We start from the raw sequence: 24,206 nt of genomic DNA on the forward strand, positions 1-24,206 counted from the left end.
GTAGCAGTGTATGAGGTGAAAACCTGGTTAAAACAACTTGTTTGCACCTGGATTCAGAGCAGTAGTGGGTGGATTCGGTTTCTCTCCTGCTCTTTCAGAGTGTTGGAGGCAGATCTCCTCTCTGGGGGCTTTGCTTCAAAATCCCATGTGTCAGCGGGATCCATTGAGTGCCGCGGCGGGTGCTGGGCCCTGCTGACGGCAGCTGGCGGGCAGCTCTGGCACGGCCAGGGCAGTTTGTCCCTCCGTGCTGTGTCCTGGCAGTGGGACCTGCCTGCACAGCTGGTGTTCCTCCCTTCCCAAGGCGGGTATTTCCCCCTGTTCCCTCCAAATCCAGCACGGTTTTGTAACGGCATTAAATCAGGTGAGTACCTGGAAGTGGAGAGGGGACAGATATGTGCTTTAATCCACGTTTTTAATACTGGTGATTGTGGGTTTAATGCTTAATCTTTGATGCAGGTGGAGTCTACAAGTTTCCTGATCCTCGCAAATCCCCATACTGGGATGATAAACGCTGACCCGAGTGTGGTGTAACCTCCGGCAGGCAGAGACAGCCGCTGCGTCTCGCCGAGGGGCTACACGGGGCTGTCACTCCTGCTCGCAGATGCAGATCTCTAACTCCTGCCCTGCTGATGCCTTTGTCTGTGGATCATCAGGGCTTTGGACGCCCACCTCTACATTTGTCTCCAGCTGAGAAGAGATGTCCTCTCTCGAGGGCTGAAGGTGGCCATGGCAGACCGCCTCTTCAAACACCTTGTGAATGAGTAACCAGGTGGGGGAGAACAGCTGGTTTGATAAGCGGTCTGTGTTTAGGTAGCACGTGCCTGAAATTTGAGGGTTTGAAGTTAAAGTATCGCCTGACGTGGACTATGACAGGAGCAAAAAACCCAAACTCTCGTGGCTGGGACCCAAAGAGAGGGAGCGCTGCTGCTTTGAGCTTCCAAGGGCCCACGTCCTGTGGTGAGTGCACAAATCCTTCCTGGGGATGAGAGGAGGCTCGCAGAGCCCTGACTCCACGCAGACCCTGGAAGATCTGCGCCCTCAGATACAGGGGGGGTCACAGCTGGGTACTGTGTTTTTGGGGCTCTCTGCCCTCTCCCTGTGCCATCCCGGGGTGCCCGGGGCAGGGACCCGAACCATGAGAGTTTCATTACTTGCACATGGTTGAACCAAAGCGCACTGACAGAAACACTTTCCCGGGTTTCACCCTGGTTCCACGCAGGCTGTGGCAGCGACGGTCCCACAAGTGCCGTCCCTGCTGGGGTTTGGCCTTTTTGGGATTTCTGCTGCTCCTTGTCGAGCTCCTCTCCCACAGCTCCCTCCGAACTGGCCTTCCTGAGCGCTGCTGGGAGGTTTCTCCCTTCCCTCAGGCCCAAATGGATTCCCTGCGCTCAGGCTGAATCATGGCTGCAGTCATCCTGGCATGTGGGACAGAGCCATGGTTCTCCCTGGCAGGGGCAGGTGGTGGGAGATGACAGCATCAGGGAGCCCCAAAATTTGGGTCTGGATCTGATGAGGCCCTGGGCTGCTGGAGATGGGGGGGCTGCTCTCCTTGCGTGCAATAGGCTGATAATCCTCAGGGATTTTGTTTGGCTTTTTAAAATATGAAAACTGTTTGGTGGTGATTAGTTTCAGCAGAGGAAAACTTACGTAACGGTGCCGACGCTCAGGTGGATTACAGCGTTTCAGCTCTAAAAGCAGGCGAGGGGAAGCTCCCCAGGCAGCAGTGGAGGAAAACGCCGGAATGATGCGAGAGCAGTGTGGAAAAAATGGGCAGAAATGTGAACGGTTTCAGGTGAAAACGCCCTGGGAGGCTCCTGGCATGAGGACTGTGGGCTCTGCGGGGTGGGGGGCTGCCAGAGCTGCCAGCCACCAGCCGTCAGAACTAATAAACGATGAACGGAGAGGGAAAACTGCGCCTGGGGATAGAAATCGAATGGTGCCACGTGAGCCATTGGCCGCAGAGTATTTTATCTGCAGCAGAGAGCTGTCCGGGGAGGCTTTGGGGAGAAGGAGAGGGGCTGGGGCTGCGCAGGTGGGGGACGCGGGGACCAACATCGCACCTCCAGAAAGCAGTGAGCGGGGTTGAGCTGTGCCAGCGCAGCAATTGCTCGTTATGGATGACAATTAATTACCCTCCCCTTTCCTGAAGAGGCATTATGCACCATGGAGGTGGCTTTGGAGGGGCAGCAGGTTCCCAGGGCCGGCAGTCGGCCCCACGAACGACTCTTCTGGTGGCAGCTCGACTGCGACAGTCGTGAACTTGGTGGCGTTGCAAACCCCTCATGAGCAGGCTGCGAAGGCTGGTAGCACCAGGAGCTGTGCGGCAGCACGAGCTGGCGCGCTCCTGGGAATTGCTGGTTTGCAAAAAAAAAAAAAAAAAAAAAAAAGGCTGTGAAAGGGAAGAGTTGCTTTTCCAGGGAGAGGGGAAAAAAAAAAAAAGGGCTCAGCAAAAAGCAAAAAGCCCAGCAACTTGCTTGTGTCGAGGGTGACTCATCTCGTCAAGCTGTCCAGATGTCGGAGGAAATATTGAAATGTATCTAAATGCTCCTGCCTCCCGAGAGCCTCTTTAGATCCATCCAAAATCTAATTGTTCTAGCGATAGATGTTAACACAGCCAAGGGCAAGTGGTGAATAGCAGGGACTGGGAGGAGCAGATCTGTTTGTCATAGTTAAAAGCTCTATTAGAAATTTTGGCCAATAAAGCAAATAACCAAAGGCCTGATGAAAACAATTGAATTCATGGAGAGATAAAAAAAACACCTCCCAGCTCTGACGGGAGGAGACAGTGGCCGAGGCTCTGGCTGAGCGGCAGCAATCGAAAATGGGTCTGATCATCCCGACCGAGTTCCTCCAGGCAAAAGGGATTTGGAGCATCCTCAGCTTCTGAATGCAGCTCACCACGCAGCCCTGCACAAGATTCACTTCCAGTGCATAGTAGATCCAAATTTATATTTCACTGTTTGCTTTTTTGTCATTTTTTTGGCACAGGGTGAAGCCACATCCCGGCTGGGTGGGAAGCACTGAGGCTGGGATGGGGTGGGACGTCTCCACCGGGCATGAGCCAGCGAGAGCAGCGCTCGCATCACTCATCGGCTGCTTTCCCAGTGGTTTCCCTCCCCTCAGCTCCCCCATTCCCATTTTCCTATAACCCTCAGCCACCCGGGAGCAGGAGCTGGGGTCTGGGGAGCTGGTGAGCCCCCACCTCCTGCAGCTCCCACAGCCCCGGATGTGCCAGGAGCCTCCAGCAGCATCTGCAGCTCCTCTCCGCCTCGGAGAGGGGGGGAATAAACAACTCTCAGGAGATGAATAATTTATCAAAAGTCAAGGGAAAAGGCAGGTTTCATCTGCGGGCTTGGGCGAAGGTTTTAATGAGGGAGAGGGGACGAATCCCGGGGCAGAGCCACGTGCTGACTGATTTGCACCGGCGCAGCCGCGACTTGGGAGATGTCTCCCTGCAGCCCCGCGGATGCTGAGCGGGACCCCAAGGTCTCGGCACCCTCCTCGTGTGGGTGTCCGCAGGGCGCCGGCAGGGAGGGGGGTCCCCATGGTCCTGCTGTACAGCGCAGGAATGGGGAGATGAAATGATTTAGAGAGGACCCCTCCGCTTCCCCAATTCCTCCTGAAATAACGATTCCCCGTCCCCACGTAGGCAAAACAACGCACGATCTTAACCCAGATTTGTAGCACAAATAATCCAACGCCGCCGGGCGCTGTGAGGGATTTCTGGAAAGGCGTTTCGGGTGTGAAATCCGCGCAGGCTGGAACAGGCGCCGTCTCCCGACCGCCCTCGTTCCTCTGGGGTTCAACACGGCTCAAATTGGCTGGGTTTGCTCTTGAGGGCACCACGACGGAGGCGGCCAGAGCCCGGTCGGTGGCACCGAGCACGGGGTGACGAAGGGACACGTCACCTTGCAGCCAGCGCCGGAGCGTGCAGCTCCCCACCGCCGGCTGCGCGGTGAACCGTGTGTTTCGTGCCCCGAGGGTGAGCGGTGCCCGGCTGCAATGGTTGGGAGCAGGGGTGGCCGGGGGCATGGTGCCCATCGCCCCGGTGTGTGCCGGAGGCCGGGGCGGCCACGGCCGGGCTCGCGGGGCCGTCAACCGGGGGACCTCCACGCAGCGCAAACATGTGGCTGAGCCGCCCAACCTGTCCGGGAGCTTTGGGAACGGCACGAGCCGCGTCTGGCTCTTCGGGCACTTTCCTCCTCCCAATGTGTCTGAGGCCACTGGCTCCGGCGGGACGAGCCCTCCCCGCTTCCTGGCTCTTGCAGATTTTGGGGTCCGTTGTGATGCCGGGACCCACAGCCCCCACTCGAGCACAGTGGCTGCATTTATCCATCGGTGTCCGGTACGGATCCAACCACCCGCTCAAGGGGTGCGAGACCCGCACGGGTGGAGGGAAGAGAAAGCGGTGCCGGGGCGGTGAAGCTGGTGCTGGCCCATGAGGACACCATTTTCCAGTATACCCTTTACTCTGCCCGCAGTGCCCCAGCACCAGTCCAACCCGTCTGCAATGTCATCGGGGGTCCCGGGGAGCTCGTGCCCTCGTTACCAGCTGGTGCTCGTGTCTGCGAGGCCTCGGCCGCCGCATCCGTGGGCTCGATACGTCCCACCGGTACCTCCGCACCCAGGCGGGTTTCGGCCGAGCGCTTCCTCCTGCGGTGTTGTCCCCATCCCTGGATCCGACCAGGCAGGGCTGCAGGGCAACACGTGCCCTTTTACAGCCACGTCCCAAATGTCCAAGAGCAGAGCGTCACCACACCCCGTGCCGTGTCCTCCACTGTGTCCCACCCCCTCGCTGGAGGTATTTGGGGAAACAGCCGCCGGGAAGCAGAAGGAAGCGTTGGGATGAGATCTGAAAACCGGTGGGGGCGAGATGCCCGCGGGGCAGCCGGCTGCGCCGAGACCCCGGGGGAACCGGGACGACGGGCTTGGCCCGGCCGCTTACGCCGAAGCCGTGGGATCGTGCCGTCGGTGCGAGGCGGTTGGATCTGCCGTCAGCCGGAGCGGTTTATCCTGCTTCATTCCTGCCAAGCGGCTGGGGCTGTCCTGCAGCTCAGCCACCCCTTCGGGCTGCTGCTGGTGATCCTGCCTGCGCCGCGGCTGTTGCCGGTACTGACTCGGCTGGAGCTGGGATGCCTCGCTGCCCCGCAGGTGAGGCTCTGGGCAGCACACGGTTTTCCCAGCTCAACTCTCCGGCCTTTTCCACGCCTGGCCCTGCTCACGTCCCCCCCGCTGCTCGTGCGTGTCCCCCCGTGCTCCCGCCACGGCTGCTGGCCCCAATCGATGGGTGCTCTAATTACCCTGAGCCTAGAGAGGGGGTGGGGGGGGATCCAGGGGAAGGGGGTGCCCTGGGGGGGGCTTTGGGGTGGGTGGGGGTGCGATGGGGGTGCAGGGTGAGTTAGGGGAAGGCGATAGGCATCGGGGTGCCCTGGGGGGGGCGCAGGCAGGTTGGGGGGTGCAGGGTGGGGTGGGGGGGGTGGGGGTGGGGGTGCCCGGGGCGGAGGGTGCCGGGTTGAGCCGGCGCAGGGGCGGGCACCGGGGCTGTGCGGGGCGGGAGGCAGCCGGGACCCCCCCCCCCCCCAAAGCCGCTCCGCCGTTCCGTGCCGCCCCGGTGGGCAGGGCCGGGCCGGGCCGGGGGAGGTGCCGCGGCGGCGGGAGCGCACGGCGGCGGCGGCGGCGGGGCCGGGAACGGCCGTACCGGGAACGGCCGTATCGGGAGCGCACGGCGGCGGCGGGGCCGGGAACGGGAGCGGGAACGGGAACGTCGCGTCCTGCCCACGCCGAGCACACCCCGGGACCGGAGAACCACCGGAGAGGGGGGGGTGAGCGGGGCCGGGGCTGCGGGTAGGAGGAAGGGGGGGGGGTGCGTACCGGGCAAAGACCGGGAAAGGGCGGCGGATGGAGCGGGGAAGGGCAGGAGATGGGGATGGAGAGGGAAAGGGCGGCGGATGGCGATGGGGATGGAGCGGGAAAAGGACGGGGGGGGGGGGGGGTCGGCAGCCGCCACCGGGGCTGGGCTGGGGCTGCGGGCACCGGAGGATACCGACCGGGGCGGGGAAGGACCCCCAGTCCGGCCCCGTGTGCCCCCGCAAAGCCGTTCCCGCACCCCGCTGCCTCCCGCACCTGCTGCACCCCCCGCCCGCACCGCCGAGCCGGGCTCCGGCCCCCGCAGCCCCCGGTCCTGCTTCTCCCCGGGCACCCAGGACCCCCCCCGGGGCACCCACCCGCAGCCCCCCCCAAGCCCCACACCCGCGGGTCCCCCCCAAAAAAATCAGGCTGAGCCCCTCGGTACAGGCGTCGGGGCTGCGGAGGGCGGGGGGGGGGGGGGGAGATGTGATTTTGGGCCTCGATTCATTTTTTGCAGCTTTTCAATGGGGGGTTGGGGGGGTGTGAATGACTCATGGAATCCTTTCTCCCTTTCTTTCGATGTTTTTTTGGGTCTCTTTGTTCCTGTTTTGCTGATTAAATGATGATAATAAGGAAAGGCTCCGCGCGATGGAGGCGGCTCCTCTGCCGCGGCACATCGGTTGTAGGAGTCTCAGTCATTTCATGTGCATTTTTCCTGGTCGAGCTAGAGGACACAATGAGAATTATTTTAAATATGTCTCATGCAAGGTGCTTATTTGCCCAGCATGTGTGCGCGGCACAGCTCTCTCCCTGTGTGCTACAGAAAGCCCTACCATTTTCCCCTACCACGATTAATAGGATTTTTAAAGCTGTTGCCACTCTAAGAGGGGAAAAACTGGTGGTACAAAGGGCAGCGCCGATCTGATGGCTTCTTCTTGTACCGAGCACAAAGAAATCAAACCCAAAAGGTTGGACGTTGCTTTGTGGGAGTGAGCTGGTGCCAGGGATGCTTGCGTGAGCTTTGCTGGCAGAGGGACGGCTGTGCCATCATCCCTGTCCCCTGGAGTCCCAGCCATCAGACCAACAAGGGGGAAACTGAGGCAGCGTTTAGGCGCTCCAGGAGGGCTGATTCACCTGCCCAAGAGGGTGCTCGGGCACAGGCGTGAGGGCAGAGTCGTCCGTGGCAGGACAGTCCCTTCTCCATCACCCCCAGCACCCGCGACAGGGAGGGATCCGCGGCCGGTGGCCCAGCGTCACGCGCTGTTTGCTCCTTCTGCAGGCTGCTGCCCGCGGGGACGTCCTGCCCGCCCTCCTGCCCGCGCCGTGGGCCATGTCGTCCTCCGACGAGGAGACCCTCAGTGAGCGGTCATGCCGGAGCGAGCGGTCGTGCCGAAGCGAGCGCTCCTACCGCAGCGAGCGCTCGGGCAGCCTCTCCCCCTGTCCCCCCGGGGACACTTTGCCCTGGAATTTACCCCTCCACGAGCAGAGGAAGAGGAAGAGCCAGGACTCGGTGCTGGACCCGGCCGAGAGGGCTGTCGTCAGGGTCGCAGGTAAGGCAGCGCCCTGTTGTGCGGTGGGTCCCCCCCATCTGTGGGGATGGGCAGACGGGGATCCTTGAGCTCCCTCCGCAGTGGCCGAGATGGTTTTGGGGTCATCTCCGTACCCAGGGAGACTGGGGATGGGTGGGATGGGGAGGGGAGGGCTGGATGTGGCCTTTGGTGGCTGAGGACCAGGGTGGTGGTTCGGCTCCGCGATGGCTTTGTTCTGTCAGGGCAGGGCTTGCCCTGCGTTGTTCATACCCTCAGCACGTTGGGGTTAAAGGATGACTGGGCACCTCCAATGCTTGGGTTGGGTGACATTAAAATGCCTAATTAAGGACTAAAGGCCTCCTTGGTGGAACAATGCTCTTGGCCAGACTCTGGAGAGGAATTTGCCCTGAGAGGTTTGTGATTCCCGCCCAGCTGATGGAGCTGGGGTGGCTCCTTCGCCGTGGTTGTGCCCATCGGCAGCCCCATCGCTGTGGTCCTTGGGACGTCCCGGCGTCCCTGCGCTGCTGCGTCGTGGAGGGGACGCTGCCCCGTGCGTCCCCTCGCCTGCAGTGCCACCGCGATACCCGCCGACTGCTGTCACACCCCGGGGGGAAGAGACAGGGATGGGAAGGAGAAACAAAGACAGGGATAGACCCGCCGTGGCTGATGGCTCCTTCTCCAAGCGCTGGTTGATGGGGCTGGTGGGGATCCCACTCCAGGGCCGCCGGGGAGGGAGGATGGAGGAGCTTTGCTTAAGCCCCGAGTGCCAGAGTTGAGATTTGCTTCTTCACCCGGGACAAACGGCTGTCGGGGGCTTTGATCTGTGGCTGCTGGGGTCTGGCCCCTTCTCCCTACATGCTGGGGGCCTTTGATCTGCTCCTGCCAGAGCAAATGGGGATTCAGGGCTGTGTCAAGGGGTCCCTGCTGAGCCCTGGCTGGGCTGTTCCCGGCTGCCGCCCCAAGGGAACCCCAGGGCCTGGCTTTCATCTCACTGGTGGAGGCGAGCTCCCGAGGCGCCCGCTCTGCCCTGCCAGCCCCCAGCTGATGGGCAAACCAGCCCCAGTGCTGGGCTCTGCTCCTGAGGGTCCCTGGGCGCTGTGGGGACGCAGACTGGGAGCACTGGGAGCGGGGAGACCGTGGCAGATCCCACCTGGGCAGCAGTGGCAGCGGGATGCCGGCTGCCTGCCCTGCCCACCCCGTGCCGGCACGGTGGGGCGCGTGTGGCTTTGGCCGTGCCGTGGTGCCGCTCGGGCGAGTTGTGCCATCCTGGCTCGCGGGCGTCTTGGGGCAGGAAGAACCAGTTGATTCAAATGATGGTTTTCAAAAACGCGCTGTCTGGGGCTGGGGGAAGCAAATGCGTAGGGTGCGGCCGGCTCTGCCCCAAACACCAGCCCCGTCGAGGCTGGGAGATTGCCGGGCTACTGGGGTCCCACCATACCCAACACTGCTCATGGACCAGCTCTGCCCCAAAAGCCCCATCCTGCTGGGTGCTGAGCACCCTCCCACGCCCCAGGGCCAGACCCTGCTGAGGCACAGCCATCTCCCCAGCTGCGTTTCTCCCTGCCTGCCCGGGATGCCGAGCGCTTGTCGTCACGCTGGCTAGATCCAGCCCATGATTAAAGGCAGGGGGATGTCACAAAATCCGGTCTCATGCAGATTCCCCATTAAAAATAACTCGCGAGGTGCAGCTAGACAGTGCTGAGCTGGGAAGAAAGAGTTTGGAGACAGTTTTGTGTCACCAGGTTTGAAAATGAGCTGAAATATTGATTCAGATCCTTGCATTATTCAGTGGGACTGTCTGCAGTGTGCCGGCCGTCCTGGTGCCTGTCCCCACCACGGGGCTCGGGGACTGGGGACAGTGGCTGGCGGGATGTACCCGGGGGGGCTGGCACCTCTCTGTGTGCCTGGGGAGGGGGATGCAGCTCAGCTCCCTGGAACCCCTGGGAAGAAGGACCAGGGAGCCAAGCCCAGCAGCAGGAATGGAGCCTGGGCATCGTGTGGGGCTGGGGAGCCCCATCCTGCGCCTGGCCGTGGACCTTGCGGAGGTGCTGCAGGAGTTTTAGCACCTTGGCGGTTTTGGGGGACACACATGGATCTGGGGTGCTCTTTCTCCTCGCTGTCCGTGAGATCCGATGATCTCTGCATCCCTTCTGGCCATTAGAGCTAAGGAAAGGAGAATGTGGCCATGCCCAGGGAGGGGACACACCAGCGAGGACTTTGCTGGATGTGCCGGTGCCCCGGCGCGGGGGGCTGGGACATGCTGGTCCCCCCAGTCCCGGGCTGTCTGTGCCTGCACCTTCGGTACTCCGGTGCTGGGCCGGATCCCCAGGCAGCCTCTGGAATCGTTCCCTGCTTTGCTGGCATCCTCCTGGAAGGCGGTGGCACGAGGGGAGCGGAGTGGGCTCAGAGTCCGGTCCTTGGCCGTGCATCGCTCTGCCTCGCTCCAGCAGCTTGGCAGAGAGTGAGGGTTGTGGCTCGGGACGGGGTGGGGGACGGAGTTGCTTTTGGAAGAAAAGGTTCTTTCATCCTAAACCTGTTTGCACTCGATCCTGCCAGAGGTCAACGGTCTGCTGGCGGGGTGCTGGGGTGATGCTGGCGGGGTGCTGGGGTGATGCTGGGGTGATGCTGGGGTGCGAGGGGCTGGGGGGGGGACAAGGATGTGAGGGGTGAGCGAGCAACAGAGGCAGCGGGCAGGGGTGATGGGAGAGGCGTCGCGGGGGCTTTCCAAGGGCTGCGCTCGGTCTGTTTGAAAAGGCTCCTGGGAGTCCTTTGTCATTCGGGAGCGTCACCCCAGCCGCTGGCAGAGGCAGCCTTGGCTGAGCGGAGAGCGATGTGCTTCATCCTCGGGGACGTGGGAACAAACCTCCTTCTTCTCTGCTGCCTTGGGAGCAGCAAACCCGCCCGCTCGTAGGGACGGGGCAGGTTTCGAGCAGCCCAAAGAGGAATGAATAAGTGCCAGCTGGCCGGCGTGGAATTCCCTTTTTCCCGGGAACGCAGTTTTTTTGGGTCGGATGGATGATGCGAGCGCTGGCACCTCTGCGGGGCGGCTTCGCGGGCAGAAGCGGAGGAGCCGCGGCCGTGCCCGGCGGGATGCTCTGCCGCCCGAGGACGGCTGCCCTGCCTCGGCACCGCTGGGCACAAAGGCAGCCCCGCCACGAGGCCGGCGCGGTAAACCCGGATTTAAGCCTTCCTCCCCGTGGAGGCACTGCCGGGGATGCAGCCGGGCACCGGAGCTCGGTGCGACGTTAATTACTTTTCCTAATTAAAGCAGCGTGGTGAAGGGGAGATGGCTCCCAAACCGGGGCGAGGGGGATGATTTGTGTAACCCCTCCCAGGACGAAGGCTGTGGGATGAGGACGATGAGGATGAGGATGATGGCGGTTGTCACCAGTGGCCCCTCGCCATCCCCCAGAGGGATACGGGGTGCAGCCCCCCCAAACACCCTGGGGTGCTGCTGGGAGGGAGGTTTAGGGGGGGTGTCCCTGGGTGATGGTGGGGAGCCACACCAGTGGGATGGGGCTTTTCTCGTTGCCATGGTTACCCAGCTGGCGGAGCCTGGCCCTCCGGTTGCCATGGGAACGGCGCAGCCAAGGTGAAAAAGCAACATCTTGTGGTGGCCAAAAAAGGCCGGGATTTGCCCCAGAAGGTTGGGGGGGGCCAGGGCTGCCTTGGGGGGAGGAAGCCTGAGTCCAGCCTTGGGTCTTGGTGAGGGGGTGCTCTGTGGGCTAAGCGGGGGGGACTGGGGTGTCCCCTGGCTTGGGGACACCCACCCAGTGTCCCCATAATGGTTGGGTTTTTTTTTTTGGGGGGGGGGGGTGTCGCTCTGCCGTGTCCAGAATCACCAGGAGGACTGGGGTTTGGGGGGGCTGAGGGGGGTTTCTGGTGGATGTGGGGGTGCCAGGCAGGTTTGGCTCTGCACCCCAACAGGGCTGGGGGCAGCTGAGATGTTCCATCGCTTGGGTGCACTGAGGAGCACTGGGATGCACTGGGATGCAGTGCTCTGGGCACAGTGGGAAGCGGTGCTTTGGTTGAGCAGACTGCACTGGGAGGTAATGTCCTTGTCGCACTGGGATGCACTGGGCTGCAGTGCTGCGGGCTCACTGGGCTGTGGTGCTCTGGGCTCACTGGGATGCACTGGGATGCAGTGCTATGGGCTCACTGGGATGCAGTGCTCTGGGTACACTGGGATGCTTTGGTATGCGGCGCTCTGGGCTCACTGGGATGCACTGGGCTGTGGTGCTCTGGCGCACTAGGATGCATTGCGCTGTGGTGCTCCAGGCTCATTGGGATGCACTGGGATGAGGTGTTCTGGGCTCACTGGGATGCGGTGCTCTGGGCTCACTGGGGTGTACTGGGCTGTGGCGCTCTAGGCTCAGTGGGATGCACTGGGATTGGTGCTCTGGGTGCACTAGGATGCACTGGGATGCAGCGCTCTGGGTGTGCTGGGGTGCACTGGGATTGGTGCTCTGGGCTCACTGGGATGCACTGGGATGCAGCACTCTGGGTGCACTGGGATTGGTGCTCTGGGTACACTGGGATGCACTGGGTTGCAGTGCTCCAGGCTCACTGGGCTGCGTCACTCTGAGTTCACTGGGATGCACTGGGATCGGTGCTCTGGGTGCGCTGCAGGTGCACTGGGCTGTGGTGCTCTGGGCTCACTGGGATGCACTGGGATGCAGCACTCTGGGTGCATTGGGATGCAGTCCTCTGGGTATACTGGGATGCACTGGGCTGCAGTGCTGCAGGTGCGCTGGGATCAGTGCTCTGGGCTCATTGGGATGCACTGGGTTGCAGTGCTCCAGGCACACTGGGCTGTGGTGCTCTGGGCTCACTGGGGTGCGCTGGGATGCGTCGCCCTGGGATCACTGGGGTGGACTGGGCTGTGTCGCCCTGGGCTCACTGGGGTGCACTGGGACACAGCACTTCGGGCTCACTGGGGTGCACTGGGCTGCATCTCCCTGGGCTTACTGGGGTGCACTGGGATGCAGTGCTCTGGGCTCACTGGGGTGCACTGGGCTGTGTTGCCCTGGGCTCACTGGGGTGCGCTGGGCTGCGTCGCCCTGGGCTCACTGGGGTGCACTGGGACACAGCGCTTCGGGCTCACTGGGGTGCACTGGGATGGGTTGCTCCGGGCTCACTGGGGTGCACTGGGCTGTGTCACCCTGGGCTCACTGGGGTGCGCTGGGCTGCATCACTCTGGGCTCACTGGGGTGCACTGGGCTGCGTCGCCCTGGGCTCACTGGGGTGCACTGGGCTGCGTCGCCCTGGGCTCACTGGGGTGCACTGGGACACAGCGCTTCGAGCTCACTGGGGTGCACTGGGATGGGTCGCTCCGGGCTCACTGGGGTGCACTGGGCTGCATCTCCCTGGGCTTACTGGGGTGCACTGGGACGCAGTGCTCTGGGCTCACTGGGGTGCACTGGGCTGCGTCTCCCTGGGCTCACTGGGGTGTGCTGGGCTGCGTTGCCCTGGGCTTACTGGGGTGCACTGGGATGCATCACCCTGGGCTCACTGGGGTGCACTGGGCTGTGTCGCACTGGGGTGCACTGGGCTGTGTCGCCCTGGGCTCACTGGGGTGCACTGGGACACAGCGCTTCGGGCTCACTGGGTGCACTGGGCTGCGTCTCCCTGGGCTCACTGGGTGCACTGGGCTACGTCGCCCTGGGCTCACTGGGATGCACTGGGCTGCGTCGCCCTGGGCTCACTGGGTGCACTGGGCTGCGTCACTCTGGGCTCACTGGGTGCACTGGGCTGCGTCGCCCTGGGCTCACTGGGTGCACTGGGCTGCGTCGCCCTGGGCTCACTGGGTGCACTGGGCTGCGTCGCCCTGGGCTCACTGGGTGCACTGGGCTGCGTCGCCCTGGGCTCACTGGGTGCACTGGGCTGCGTCGCCCTGGGCTCACTGGGTGCACTGGGACGCCCTGGGACGCCCCGGTCGCCACTGGGGATCTCCGGGGGGCAGCGCTCTCACCTCCCGGGGGCGGGGCCGCCGCTGGCCCCGCCCCCCCCACCGCGGGGCTTCCCCGCGCCGCCGCCAGGGGTCGCGGCGGGGCCGGGGCGGGTGTCAGGGGGCGGGGCCGGATTCGGTGGCGGGGGGGCGGAGCGGCCCTTTAGGGGCGGGGCCGAGGGGGCGTGCCCACCGGTGGTGGGCGGGGCCGGCGGGCGGGCGGCGGCGCGGGCGGAAGCGGTCTGGGCGCAGACCGGCCTTGGCCGCCGCGCCGGCAGCTGCACCGGGGGCCGCCGGCACAAAGGGCCGCCATGGCCGGGTACGTGCCGGGGCTGCTCCCGGCTAACCGGAGCCAGGAGAAGGAGTTCGTCCAGGCCTACGAGGACGTGTTGGAACGCTATAAAGGTACCGGATAGTCGGCGGGGCCCGGTGTGGGGCCTTGGAAGCTCGGCGGGGCCGCCCCGCGGAGCGGAGCGGAGGGAGTGGGGGGGCGGTTGTTGTGCCGGAGCCGTCCCTGTGCCCGCGGCCGGAGAGCTGGAGGCGGGATGGTTGGGGTGAGCATCCCCGGAGGGAGCTCAGCGTCCCCAGCGTGGGGTGCCCGCGGGCTAAATGTCCCCTGCGTGGGGTGCCCGGGGTCCGAGTGTCCCCGGTGTCCCCTGCGTGGGGTGTCCGAGGGGAGAGTGTCCCCGGTGTCCCCTGCGTGGGAGTGCCCGCGGTCCGAGTGTCCCCATATCTGAACTGCGTGGGGTGCCCGGGGTCCCTGGTGTCCCCCGCGTGGGGTGCCCAGCAGCTCAGCATCCCTGCGCGGGGTTCCTGGGGTCCTTGGTGTCCCCTACGTGGGGTGCCTGGGGTCCTTGGTGTCCCCTGCATGGGGCGCCTGGAAGCTCAGCATCCCTGCGTGGGGTTCCTGGGGTCCCCAGTGTCCCCTGCGTGGGGTTCCTCGGGTCCCTGTGTCCCCTGCATGGGATGCCCGGCATCCCAGCACCCCACCTTGCTGCTCAGAGCACCACAACATCCACCATCCCAGTGCCTGTACGCTGGGGTGCCATAAGGTACGTGGAGACCCACCGTCCCCCATTCCCGCCCCGGTGTTCCCGTAGCCCCCCACGGGGCCGGGCTCCCTCTCCCCGAGCCGCAGCTGGGCAGGGACGAAGAGCCGACGCGCTCCCCAAGGCCGTCGTGTCGGCGGCTGTGCCGGTGTCGGTACCGGCAGTGAGTGTGCAGTTTTGATGTCAGTGGCTCGTCTCCGGGAGTTGCGTGCATTGCCATTCTTATTATTATTATTTTATTTTTTTTCTTCTCGCTGCAGAGATAGACTTGTCTTGGAGCCCAGATTTCAGCCCCACAGGGCTCCTAGCACTCTGTTTTGTAAGTTTAGCAGCCAAGGCTCTTTAAAATGCGGATGGCCGAGTCGAGAGGAGCCAGGCGCTCGCGGCGCCCGTTTCCTTTTCCTTTCTGCCTGCAGAGAAAGGGGAATAATGGATTCCTCGGCTCCCCGATTCAGGGGGTGCCACTCAAACCTCCCAGAGGTGGGAGAAACGTGCAGCTTCGCTCCGCTTTCACAGGGAACGGGGAATAAAAGCCTCTTCGGGCGCCTTGGAAAGGCGCTGGATAACGTGACTCGGGCTTGTCCAAGTACTTGACAAACTTTTATTAATAAAAAGCCCCTTTGATGTAGTTGGGTTCAGCGTGGAGACGCGGAGGAAACGGTGCGGCGGGTGCCAGCGGCTGGCGTGGAAAGAGCTGTCGTTTGCATTGGTTTTGCTTTGTTCCAAAAAAGAAATTGAAATTACAGTGCCTGTCCGTGCTGGTCCAGCTGGAGCACCGCCGGCCAGTGGTGCCGGCCTGGGCTCTCCCTTGCCCGCCCTGTGCTCTGGCTGTTGGTGCCTTCGTTGAGTAGCTGGGTTCCCCCAGAAAGGAGGACTTTTTAGGTAATATCTAATTTCTACACCGGGTTATGGTAGAAAGCTGGTAGCTGCTTGGAAATACCCTGCTGGGTGTTGTTTGATCTTGTTTGTGGTGCCTGTTTGGTGTAGGGGAAATGACTGTTTATACCGAATAAAAGCTTTCCTTTGCTTTTGACCCTTTCCCAGCTCCCCACCCCTCCTGGGACATCCCACCAGTGCCGTGAGGGCTGGGTGGGAGCCTCCAGTTTGGGTCCTTGGGCTCCAAGCTGGTGGACGTGTTGTCTCTTCCCTGCTTTCCTCCATTGCAGCTCCTGTAAACGGTTTGGTTTTTCCTGTCCGGAACAAGTTTTCCACTGGCTTGTCCCCTCCCCCTCTTAATCCTTCAAAAATGGAGAGTTTTCACCAAAATGTGACTGCTGGGGGACCAAGCCGCCTGGGGAGGCACGCAGGGTTGGTGTTTGGCTCGTGCTGGCCACCCGATACCTGCCGCAACCAGGACCCGGCACTGCTGGCACCGGCTCGCACCGTCGGAGGGCAAGGAGGACGCTTGGCGCTGCTGAAGCCAGGAGCCGTGGGGAGATTGCAAATGCCTCCCTGCATTTCTATGAGACAGCTCCACTCTATTTCTAATAGAAAATAGCCTAAAAAAAAAAAAAAAAAAATCAATCTGAGCAGCGGGGCCTCCGCCGTTGAGCAAGCTGGGGCAGGTCTGGAGGCAGGGAGGTCAGCAGCACGGGAAAGGTCCCGGAGCCGGCGCGGTGAGCTGCGAATCCTGCCTTTCTCTGACGAGCAGGGGTTAACCAGCTGGCAGATCCCCGTGATTTCTTTCTTTATAAAAACACCCACCTTAGGCAGAGGAGAGCTGCCTGCGCGGAGGGGCTGGGGTGCCGGGTAGGTGTGCTGCATCACTGCGGTGCCGGTGCTCGCCGGGGTGCTCCTGCTCCCAGGCGTGCTGGGGGAGGAGGTTTGCATCAATCCTGCGAGCTGGCGTGGGTGCTGCGGGGGCACCCGTCCCTGCTGCCGGCGGACCCGATACCGGGTGCTGCGTGATGCTTGCAACCCGGTCCCGACGGCGTTGGTTGAGCAGGGGGATGGGGCTCAAGGGGAGGATTTGGGGGAGCGTAGGCTCCTGTTGCCACCTCGCAGAGCTGCTCTGATCGTGGCTTCCTTCGGCTGCTGGCATCTTTGAGGGGCGCAGCACCCTCCGAGCTGTGCTGTCCCAAATGGCTCCTGGCACCTGCAGCTGGAAGGTCTCCAGCGCCAAGAGCTGCACCAGTCTGGCCCAGTTGAAAGCCAGCAGGCCAGTTTCCCAAGGCCGCTCCGGGGAGGCATGGCGCGGGGCGGCTTCCAGCCCCTCTTGCCTCATCGCTGGATCGCGGTGCCGCGGCACATGCCGGGACGTGCAGCGCTGCTGCCACGGGTGCCGGTGGGAATGACGGCAGCAGCGTGGGGCGTGACGGTGGAGTTTTCGGGGACCCCTCTGGATGCTGCCACCATGGCAGAGCCACCAGTCAGAGGGGTCTGGGCAGGAAGGGAAGCCGTGGTTCGTCCTCCCGTGGGTGCAGGGCGTGCTGAGTGGGGCTCAGCGTCTGAGGGCTGCTCTCCATTCCCACGGTGTATACCTCCCATCGTGTTTTGGGGGGTGCTGACACTCACCGTCCCCTCGGGAAAGCAGGAGCTGGCAGGTGGCTCTGTGCTGCGGCAGACCCCGGCAGCGCAAGGGTGCAGGCAGCGCTGCTGGGCTCTGCTCAGAGCGCAGGTCACGCTTTCCCTGTTCAGAGCACTGTAAACATTAACTAATCAATCTTGGTGAAATCCTTTCTTTTTGTTAATTAACTCTTTTTTGGGGTTGGGGGTAGAAACCTGGAGCTGTAGTGTCTGAGAAGCTTTTTCCCACCCCCGGTGCCGTCTCTGCCTGCTCTGTGGTGGTCTGACTTGTTTGGACTGGGATGGCTTATCACCTTGTTTGAGTAACCTGGCTCCTGTTAGGGAGGGGACAACCTTCCCAGCGACTTGGAGGAGACCCCGGGGTGGGCAGAAGAGGTGTGGGACCCTTGTATAAATGAACCAGAGTTCATTCCCTCTTGGGACTGGAGCCTTCCTGGTGGTGGATGGCAGTCCTGGCCATGCCCATCTCTGAAGAAGCATCTTTTTTCCACTTGTGTCTTGTCTTCTGCTGTAAGAAATGCAACTACAGGTGTCTGGACACCAATGCTGGGGTCTTAGAGCTTGAAGGTGCCCGGTTCCTTGAGCTGAGTGGCTCCGCCAGCCTGGCAGCATGTGGCTGCCTTCTAATGCAGGGCCACTGCTGCTGGGATTTTATCCGGCAAGGATAAACATCATTCCTAGGCGGTGCTGAGCAGGCTGCACGGGGCCTCTGTGGTCTTCAAGAGTGCTGACGGGGCCGGTGGCGTGGTGGTGACTCCTCGCTGGGGGAGAGGAAGCCCTTCTTCCTCCTCATCACCCGGGAGGAGGGGTGGCCGAGCGCCGCCGTCGGAGCGGAGAGTCCCTGGCTTGGGGAAGCTGGGCTGGGAGCCATTGGGCTTTCCATCATCAGGCCGGTTAACGCTGATTTTTTGGGATCCGTGTGGGAGTCACTGGCTTCTCTGGTACAGGCGAGGGGGCCAGAGACCAAGAGGGTCTCACGAAGGTGGCAGGAGCCTTGGGCTGCCACCAGGGATGGCCGGACCCGGGTGTCCAAGGTGGAGCCTGAGCGCCTAGTGGAAGGTGCTGTTTGTTTTGGCCAACAGGGAAATGAAGTTGGTGGTTTTTCAGGTGAGATGATCCACCCCGCCTCGCCCGGCCAGCTTTCTGCTGCCTTCGCAGTGGAGTCATCACCATCCCAAGAGCCCGACGGTGCCTCCCGGGCTGGGCTCGCCTTGCTGAGAGGCACGTGCCTTCCCTCCCCCCCCGGCATCCCGCTGGCATCCCCGGTCACAAAATCGTCGGCGGAAGCGATTGCAATTTGCCGTCGTCATCCTGGCGCCCCGCTAGTGAACCAGGACCGTGGCTGAGCCCTGCTCTCAGGTCCTGGGGCTGTCGGCTGCTTCTCCTCATTTCCGTGGGCTTCTGGTCCAGAGGGAAAAGCTGCGGGTGCTGGGTGCCCGTGCAAGGTGGCCACATCCACGGTACCTTCCTGGCACGGGCACTAGGACGTGGTGTGACTCTCACCGGTGTACGGTGCCGTGCCGGCAGCGAGTGCCGGGAAGCTTTGATCTTGTTTCAGCAGCCAGCTCTCCGCTGAGCCGAGCGTTTGGAAAGGGCTCGGGCTGTTCCTTTGCTCCTCTTCTCAGCACTAACTGCACGCATTCCCGTCGGAGCCTTTTCCTTCCCGGCTCATGCTTCGGGGCGAGACCGGAGTCTTTGACCTCTGTCTGCTGGTTTCTGGCCAACCTCCTTTCCAGGCTTGTCTTGCTTGTGTCAGCTAAGTTTAGACTGCTCTGGACATACCGTCGCTGGTGCCAGTGGTGAGAAACCTCCCAGAGGGAAGTAGAAAAAGAGGTTTTATTTAAATTTAAAGTGTCTTAGCACTGTTGTTTGAATACCACGGTGGTAAGTCCCTTTGAGTGCACCTAAAACCATAAACCCAGGCTGTGGAAGCAGCAGAGGATTTCAGTTTCCAGTTTCTCCTGTCTCGGTGTGGGGAGAAGCTGCATCGGAGCTTGAGGTGGGTGTGAAGAAGCTACTCTGTGCTGGGGCTGGCTGGATAAAGCCCTTTTTTTTTGCTCCATCTCTCCTGCCCAGAGGGTCCGGGAGCCCTTCCCCGGGCCGTGGGCTCAGTCCCTCTGCCGTGGCCGAGCTGGTTCCTGCACGGGGCAGTGTTTCGCTGCCGACTGGAGCACGAGGGCTGGGACAGGCGTGGGGCAGCGGGGAGAAATGCGCTGAGCCGGGAAGCAGCGCGGTTCATCCCATGGCTCTCCTTGTCCAGGGAAGCTCTGGAAGGAAGGGTTTTTTTGGGGGGTGAGCTGATCCCACCCGAGGATCAACCACAGACAGCAGTGTCGGGTGGGTGCTTGGGAGCAGAGCTGGCAACCGGGGGGGGATTTGTGACTGCTCAGCCTTCGGCATCGCAGCAGCTCTAGTTCGAGGGGGGTCACCGGGGCGGTGTTTGATTTGAATCCATTGCCTCTTTGGGAAAGAGCACAAACGCATTCTCATTAATATTCCCTGGGGATGGTTTCCATGAGCAGCCTCTGATGTGTGCCCGTGATGGGGAGCGTGGGCAGGGCTGGCTGCTGCCTGGTGCAGGCTCTGCTCGCCCCGGGGGGCACAGGGACTGCGGGGACGATGTGTCCTTTGGGGCTGCGCTCGTCGGGGTAGGACCGCTCTCCTCGAGCACAAATCCAGCCCTTCCCCACTCTTCTCTGTAGCTCGGCTATACCCAGGGCGTCACTGCCTTGGGAAGCTCCGTGCTGTGGATGCATCCTAGCAATGCCAGCTGAGTTTTCCAGGGCAGATGAGGCAATCGCTGCCTGCAGGGCGAGGTGGTGCAGCGGTGGGTGTGATGGCACACCTGGGCTGGCGGTGGGAGCCCTAATTTCTGGGGCTGGCGGTGGGAGCCCTAATTTCTGGGGCTGGCGGTGGGAGCCCTAATTTCTGGGGCTGGCGGTGGGAGCCCTAATTTCTGGGGCTGGCGGTGGCCGTCACCCACGACGTGCCTCCCTGCCTGGCATGGTGGTGCGGAGCCAGCCTTTGCGGGTCCGTGGGCAGGACCTACAAACCGGCTCCTCTCCGCACCCCAACTGGTTGCTCACGTCTTTCCCATCCCATTGGAGTCTGCAGGCGGGGTGGGGACCAGCGGAGCCACTGCTGGGTGGCGGTGGGAGAGCAGGGGTGGAGGCAGGGTGCCGGTCTCCCCGGCATGGGGAAGAGAGCAGATTTTTGGCAGCTTTTGCCTGCTGCCTGCAGCTTCTGGCCCTGCTGGCAGCGTGGTCCCCTGCCTGGGCAGCCCCTTTCCTGCATCCCAAGCGGCCAGGCTTGTAGCATCCCTGCTGGATGCTGACCTCGAGCTTCCCCATCTCCTTCCAGACGCTCTTTCTCAAGGCTTGCTGGAAGCTCCAGATTTAACATCTCAGCACTGCCCTTGTCTGGGGGGGCTGGGCTCGCTGTCGGGGTTTGGGGGTGTTCAAACAGCCTCCAGCTCGGAGAGGGAAACCACCAAGGAGATCCCCTGCACGGCAGCATTTGCATAGCATGGAGGATGCTTGTGTTATAAACTGGGAAGTTTTATTTCCGAGCTCATGTTGTGGGTTTTTGTGTGTTTGGATAGATCCTGCTTGGCTTGGAGGCTGGGGAGGAGGATCCTGCAGCATCAGCTTCCCAAGGAGGAGATGCGTGTTGGGGCTGGGAGGCTGGGTGATCAGATTTGGTGTATGTCTGGCTGTGGACATGGTAAAATGAGTCCTCGGATGTGATCTGAGATAATGTGCCCTGCCTCTGGGTCAGATAAGCTCAGTGATTCCTGGAAGGGGGGAAGTGGGGAGGGCTGTTGGGCAAGATGGTTTGGGAGATTTGGGGCAAGAAGCGGGATGCTGATCCCAGCAGGACGGCTGGCAGGATGGACTGGGGCTCACTCTGACTGTGTGGGAGCAGGCTCTGAGGGTGCTGATGGGAGCCTTGATCCATTGACACCGGCAGCGGTGAGACGAGTCGGTCTGCAACGAGCATCTTGCGTTTGTGCCTGGTCCCTGCAGCTGCAGCCTTGCAGCACTGGGAGTGCCCCTCTGTCACCTCCCCGTTTATCAGCAATCTGGACCAATGAGTTCTGGGTGGCTGGCTGGGCGCTGCGAGGCCACAATAACGTTTTTTTTATTGTTTCCCTGTGCATGACATACTGCATTTCCATTTTTCATTTCCTGTTGGACCCTGTTTCCTTCCGGTGATTCCAAGCCGGCCGGCGCGGGCTGTGGGGCCGGCACTGTGCCCGTGCTGCTTGCAGCAGCTCCCTGTTCTCCCTGCCTTCCTCTGCTCGGACTGACTATTTTTTACCGATGCTAGGGAAGCTTTGCCAGTCTCCCACGGGTGATGATGCTGCGTTTCGCACCTCTGCAGCACCCGCCATGGGTCGTCTTCTCTCCCAGCCTCTGCTCTTGCCCACCTCGAGCTCTGCTGGGACCCCTGTCCCCTTCCTCGAGCTCTGCCGGGACCCCTGCCTGGGTTGAGGACAGAGTCCTGGCACGGTTGGGGCGAGAGCCAGCTCTGCCCTGTCCTGCTCCCATCCTGCTCCCTGCCCTTGCTGCCTCCCAGCCGGCTGCCCCAGTCCTGCGCAGCCACGGAGCTATGCCTTGATCCCGGTGGGATGTTTGTGCTGACTTCTGGTTGTGTCAAATAAGGGTCTAACTTTTGTCTTGGTTTTTATTAATCACTATTCAGGTCCATGGTGGCCTTTCAGAAGTGCTTTTGCCAGCAGCTTATTTTTCCCTGCAGGAAACTGTATACAAGGGCTCCCGTGGCAGCGAGATTCGCGTTGACCTTGGGCAGTTTTGCTACAAGAGCCGTCCTGGTAAAACTATCCAGTGGGAGCGACTCCTTTCCATGTGGAGCAGGGCCAGGCCGTCTCCCTAGCCCGGCAGTCCCGTATTGCACACACTGCCGGCAGCTGCCCCACCAGCTAATTAACACGAATTAGCAGCCCCTGCACCACCTCACTGGTTCAAGCACCATTCAGCTGATACGAGGACCGCTACGAGTGATGCTGGGGACAGCTGGCGTGGCCGTCACCGTGTCCCCGCTGGGCGCTCGCTCGGGGTGGCGATGCTGCAGCCGTGCCGGCGAAGCTCTCCTAAAATAAATGCATCCCGCACCCCAGGCTTGCTCCCGTGGATCTCTGCCCTGGCTCTGCCGGTGTCCTTGGCACAGCGAGAACGGTTTCTGCCCCGCTGCTGGCGGTGGCGGGCAGCGTTGTTCCCCCGTCGTCCTGCCACTCATGTGCACGTTGGGGAGAAAAAAAACCCCTCCGTGGGGCACTGCCCCAGGGCGAAGGCGGTGGGGACAGCCATGGCGCAGGAGGTTTTATTGCAGGCGGCTCCAGACGCTGCCTGTGGAGATATTTCATCCTCGCCAGCTGTTTGGGATGCTTCTCGTTCTTGCTGCGGAGGGCAGTTGCCGGACTGGGAGATGCTGGGATTCCTCAGCCGGCCGGTTGCGTGGTGGCCGTCCCGGGAACTGGGGGCTCCCCCCCACCCCGGCCCCGGTGTGCTGATCGAGCCAGCTGGAATGATCCTCCCAGCTCTGGGAATTCCTGGCGTTCCCGGCGGCGGGGAGAGGGAGCCGGGATGCTTGTGGATGGGGTCTGGTGGCTGGGATGGGGTCCGGTGGCGTCAGACCTGCTTTCCCCTTAACCCTCTCGGGACAGGAGGAGGGAAGCACCCTTCTCCCCATCACCATGGGGTTTGGGGGGGGCCCGGTGGGTGTCGGGCTGCCTTCCCACACCACTGACCTGCTTTGGTGTTACGTGGCGCGTTAGGGAGCGGGGCAGGAGGCTTGCTGTGTCCGGTGGCTGTCGCGGCGGTGCCTGGTCTCTCCCCTTTGCTGGGAAGGGGAGGATGGAGATAAATAAAACAGGGATGCTGGCGGCGCTGCCCACTCCCCCGCTCTGGGCTCTGGTCTCCGGTCTCCGTGCCTGCGTGGGAGTGATGGAGGGGAAGGAGATGGTGTTCCCCGTGCCCCCTCCATGGGGCTGTTCCTCGCTTCTTTCTCACAGCCCCTTTGTCAGCAAGAAACAGGGGTTGGGTTTTTTTTTCCCTTTTTTTTTCTTTTTTTTTTCTTTAGAGGAAAATTCCATTGTGCTATTTTTAGTGGTGACAACTTGGCTTCTCGCAACAACTTTATTCTGCTCCCGGCTCTGCCGGCAGGCGCGGGGGGATGTCTGTGGGAGCAAATGCCCCGCGATGCCGAGGCTGCAGCCGGGCTGCGGTGTGCTGGCCGGCGAGGGCTCCCACCGTCTGCATCCGACCAGGCGCCTCCGGCCCTTCACGGCAATCCTCGGCGGAGGCCGGCACAGCCGGGCTGTTCCACGTGGCCACTCACCGGCGATCCGATCGACTCCATCTCGCCGGGATGAACGGATGTCCGTCACCAGCTGCTGTGGACCCGTGAATCCCCCCCGGGGCTTGGGCAGCTTTTTTTGACGGCAGCGGGTCCTCCGGGTGTCACTTCCATCCCACCCGAGCCCGGCGGTGGGTACGAGTGGTGCGGAGGGTCCCGGTGTAATTGGAGCGCTGGGGGGGGGGGGGCACCTCACCACCTGCCCCTGTTTCCCCCTCGGAGCTCCCGGAGTGATTTTTGGCTCCCCGGTTCCCAGGCAGACAGCTGTCGGGGGCACAAGCGGCAACTGGCCCATGGGGTTTGCTCTGCTCGTGAAGGAAAGTGATATCCCCGGTGCACGTCCGTGCCCGGAGAGGTGTCCGTCTGTCCGCAGAGCTGCGGAGGAGCGGGGGCCCTGTGCCCCCCGTCTCAGGGTCGCTTGGATGAGCAGACCGGTTTTATTAATGTTTTTGTGGATAACGTGGGGCATTGCCATGGGATGCTGTTTGCTTTGGGGACGGGTGGATCCGCTCCCCCAGCGCGCGATGAAGGAGCCGGGGATTCACGTGCCGGTAGCGGTGGACAAAGGGAATCTCTTCGCCCTGCCGAGATGTGGGGAGCTGCCACCCCTGGTTTCTGCGGGAGAGTGATTTGGCTCCTGCAGCACATCCTTGCTCTGGTTTCTCTCTTCTCCCTCTGGCAAAGCTGGGTGTGCCAGGACGGCTCTGCCGGGAGGTGCCGGCCGTGCCGAAGCCTAGGCGGGCAAATCCTGCACCATGCGGTGGGTCTTGCTCAATCTGCTGGGATCTTTCCGGAGAGGCATTAGGGTGATAAAGGGAAAGCGTGATCTGCCTCCATGACAAGCACATTTCAACACCGCTGCTGATATTATTATTATTATTTATTTGATTTGACAGAAGTCCTGGGACGTGCCCGGTGGACACCCGTCCT

General features: G+C 62.2%; 1 protein-coding gene across 16 annotated transcripts in view; it reads left to right on the plus strand.

The window, feature by feature from the left end:
- Positions 1-7,139: 7,139 nt before the first annotated feature.
- The window catches only part of MACF1 (microtubule actin crosslinking factor 1), a 146,874-nt gene continuing 129,807 nt past the window's right edge, over positions 7,140-24,206 (plus strand). For 15 of the 16 annotated variants that reach the window (XM_075047369.1, XM_075047360.1, XM_075047365.1 and 12 more), the window contains exon 1: positions 7,140-7,397. In XM_075047369.1, coding sequence (XP_074903470.1) covers positions 7,178-7,397 — 220 coding nt within the window. In that variant the 5' untranslated portion in view covers positions 7,140-7,177. Of the gene's footprint in view, positions 7,398-13,576; positions 13,729-24,206 lie in introns of those variants that run through there. The other variant, XM_075047368.1, reaches the window with a different exon arrangement.

Source organism: Buteo buteo, chromosome 16, assembly GCF_964188355.1.
Source record: "Buteo buteo chromosome 16, bButBut1.hap1.1, whole genome shotgun sequence".
In the NCBI taxonomy this organism is placed as follows: domain Eukaryota; kingdom Metazoa; phylum Chordata; class Aves; order Accipitriformes; family Accipitridae; genus Buteo; species Buteo buteo.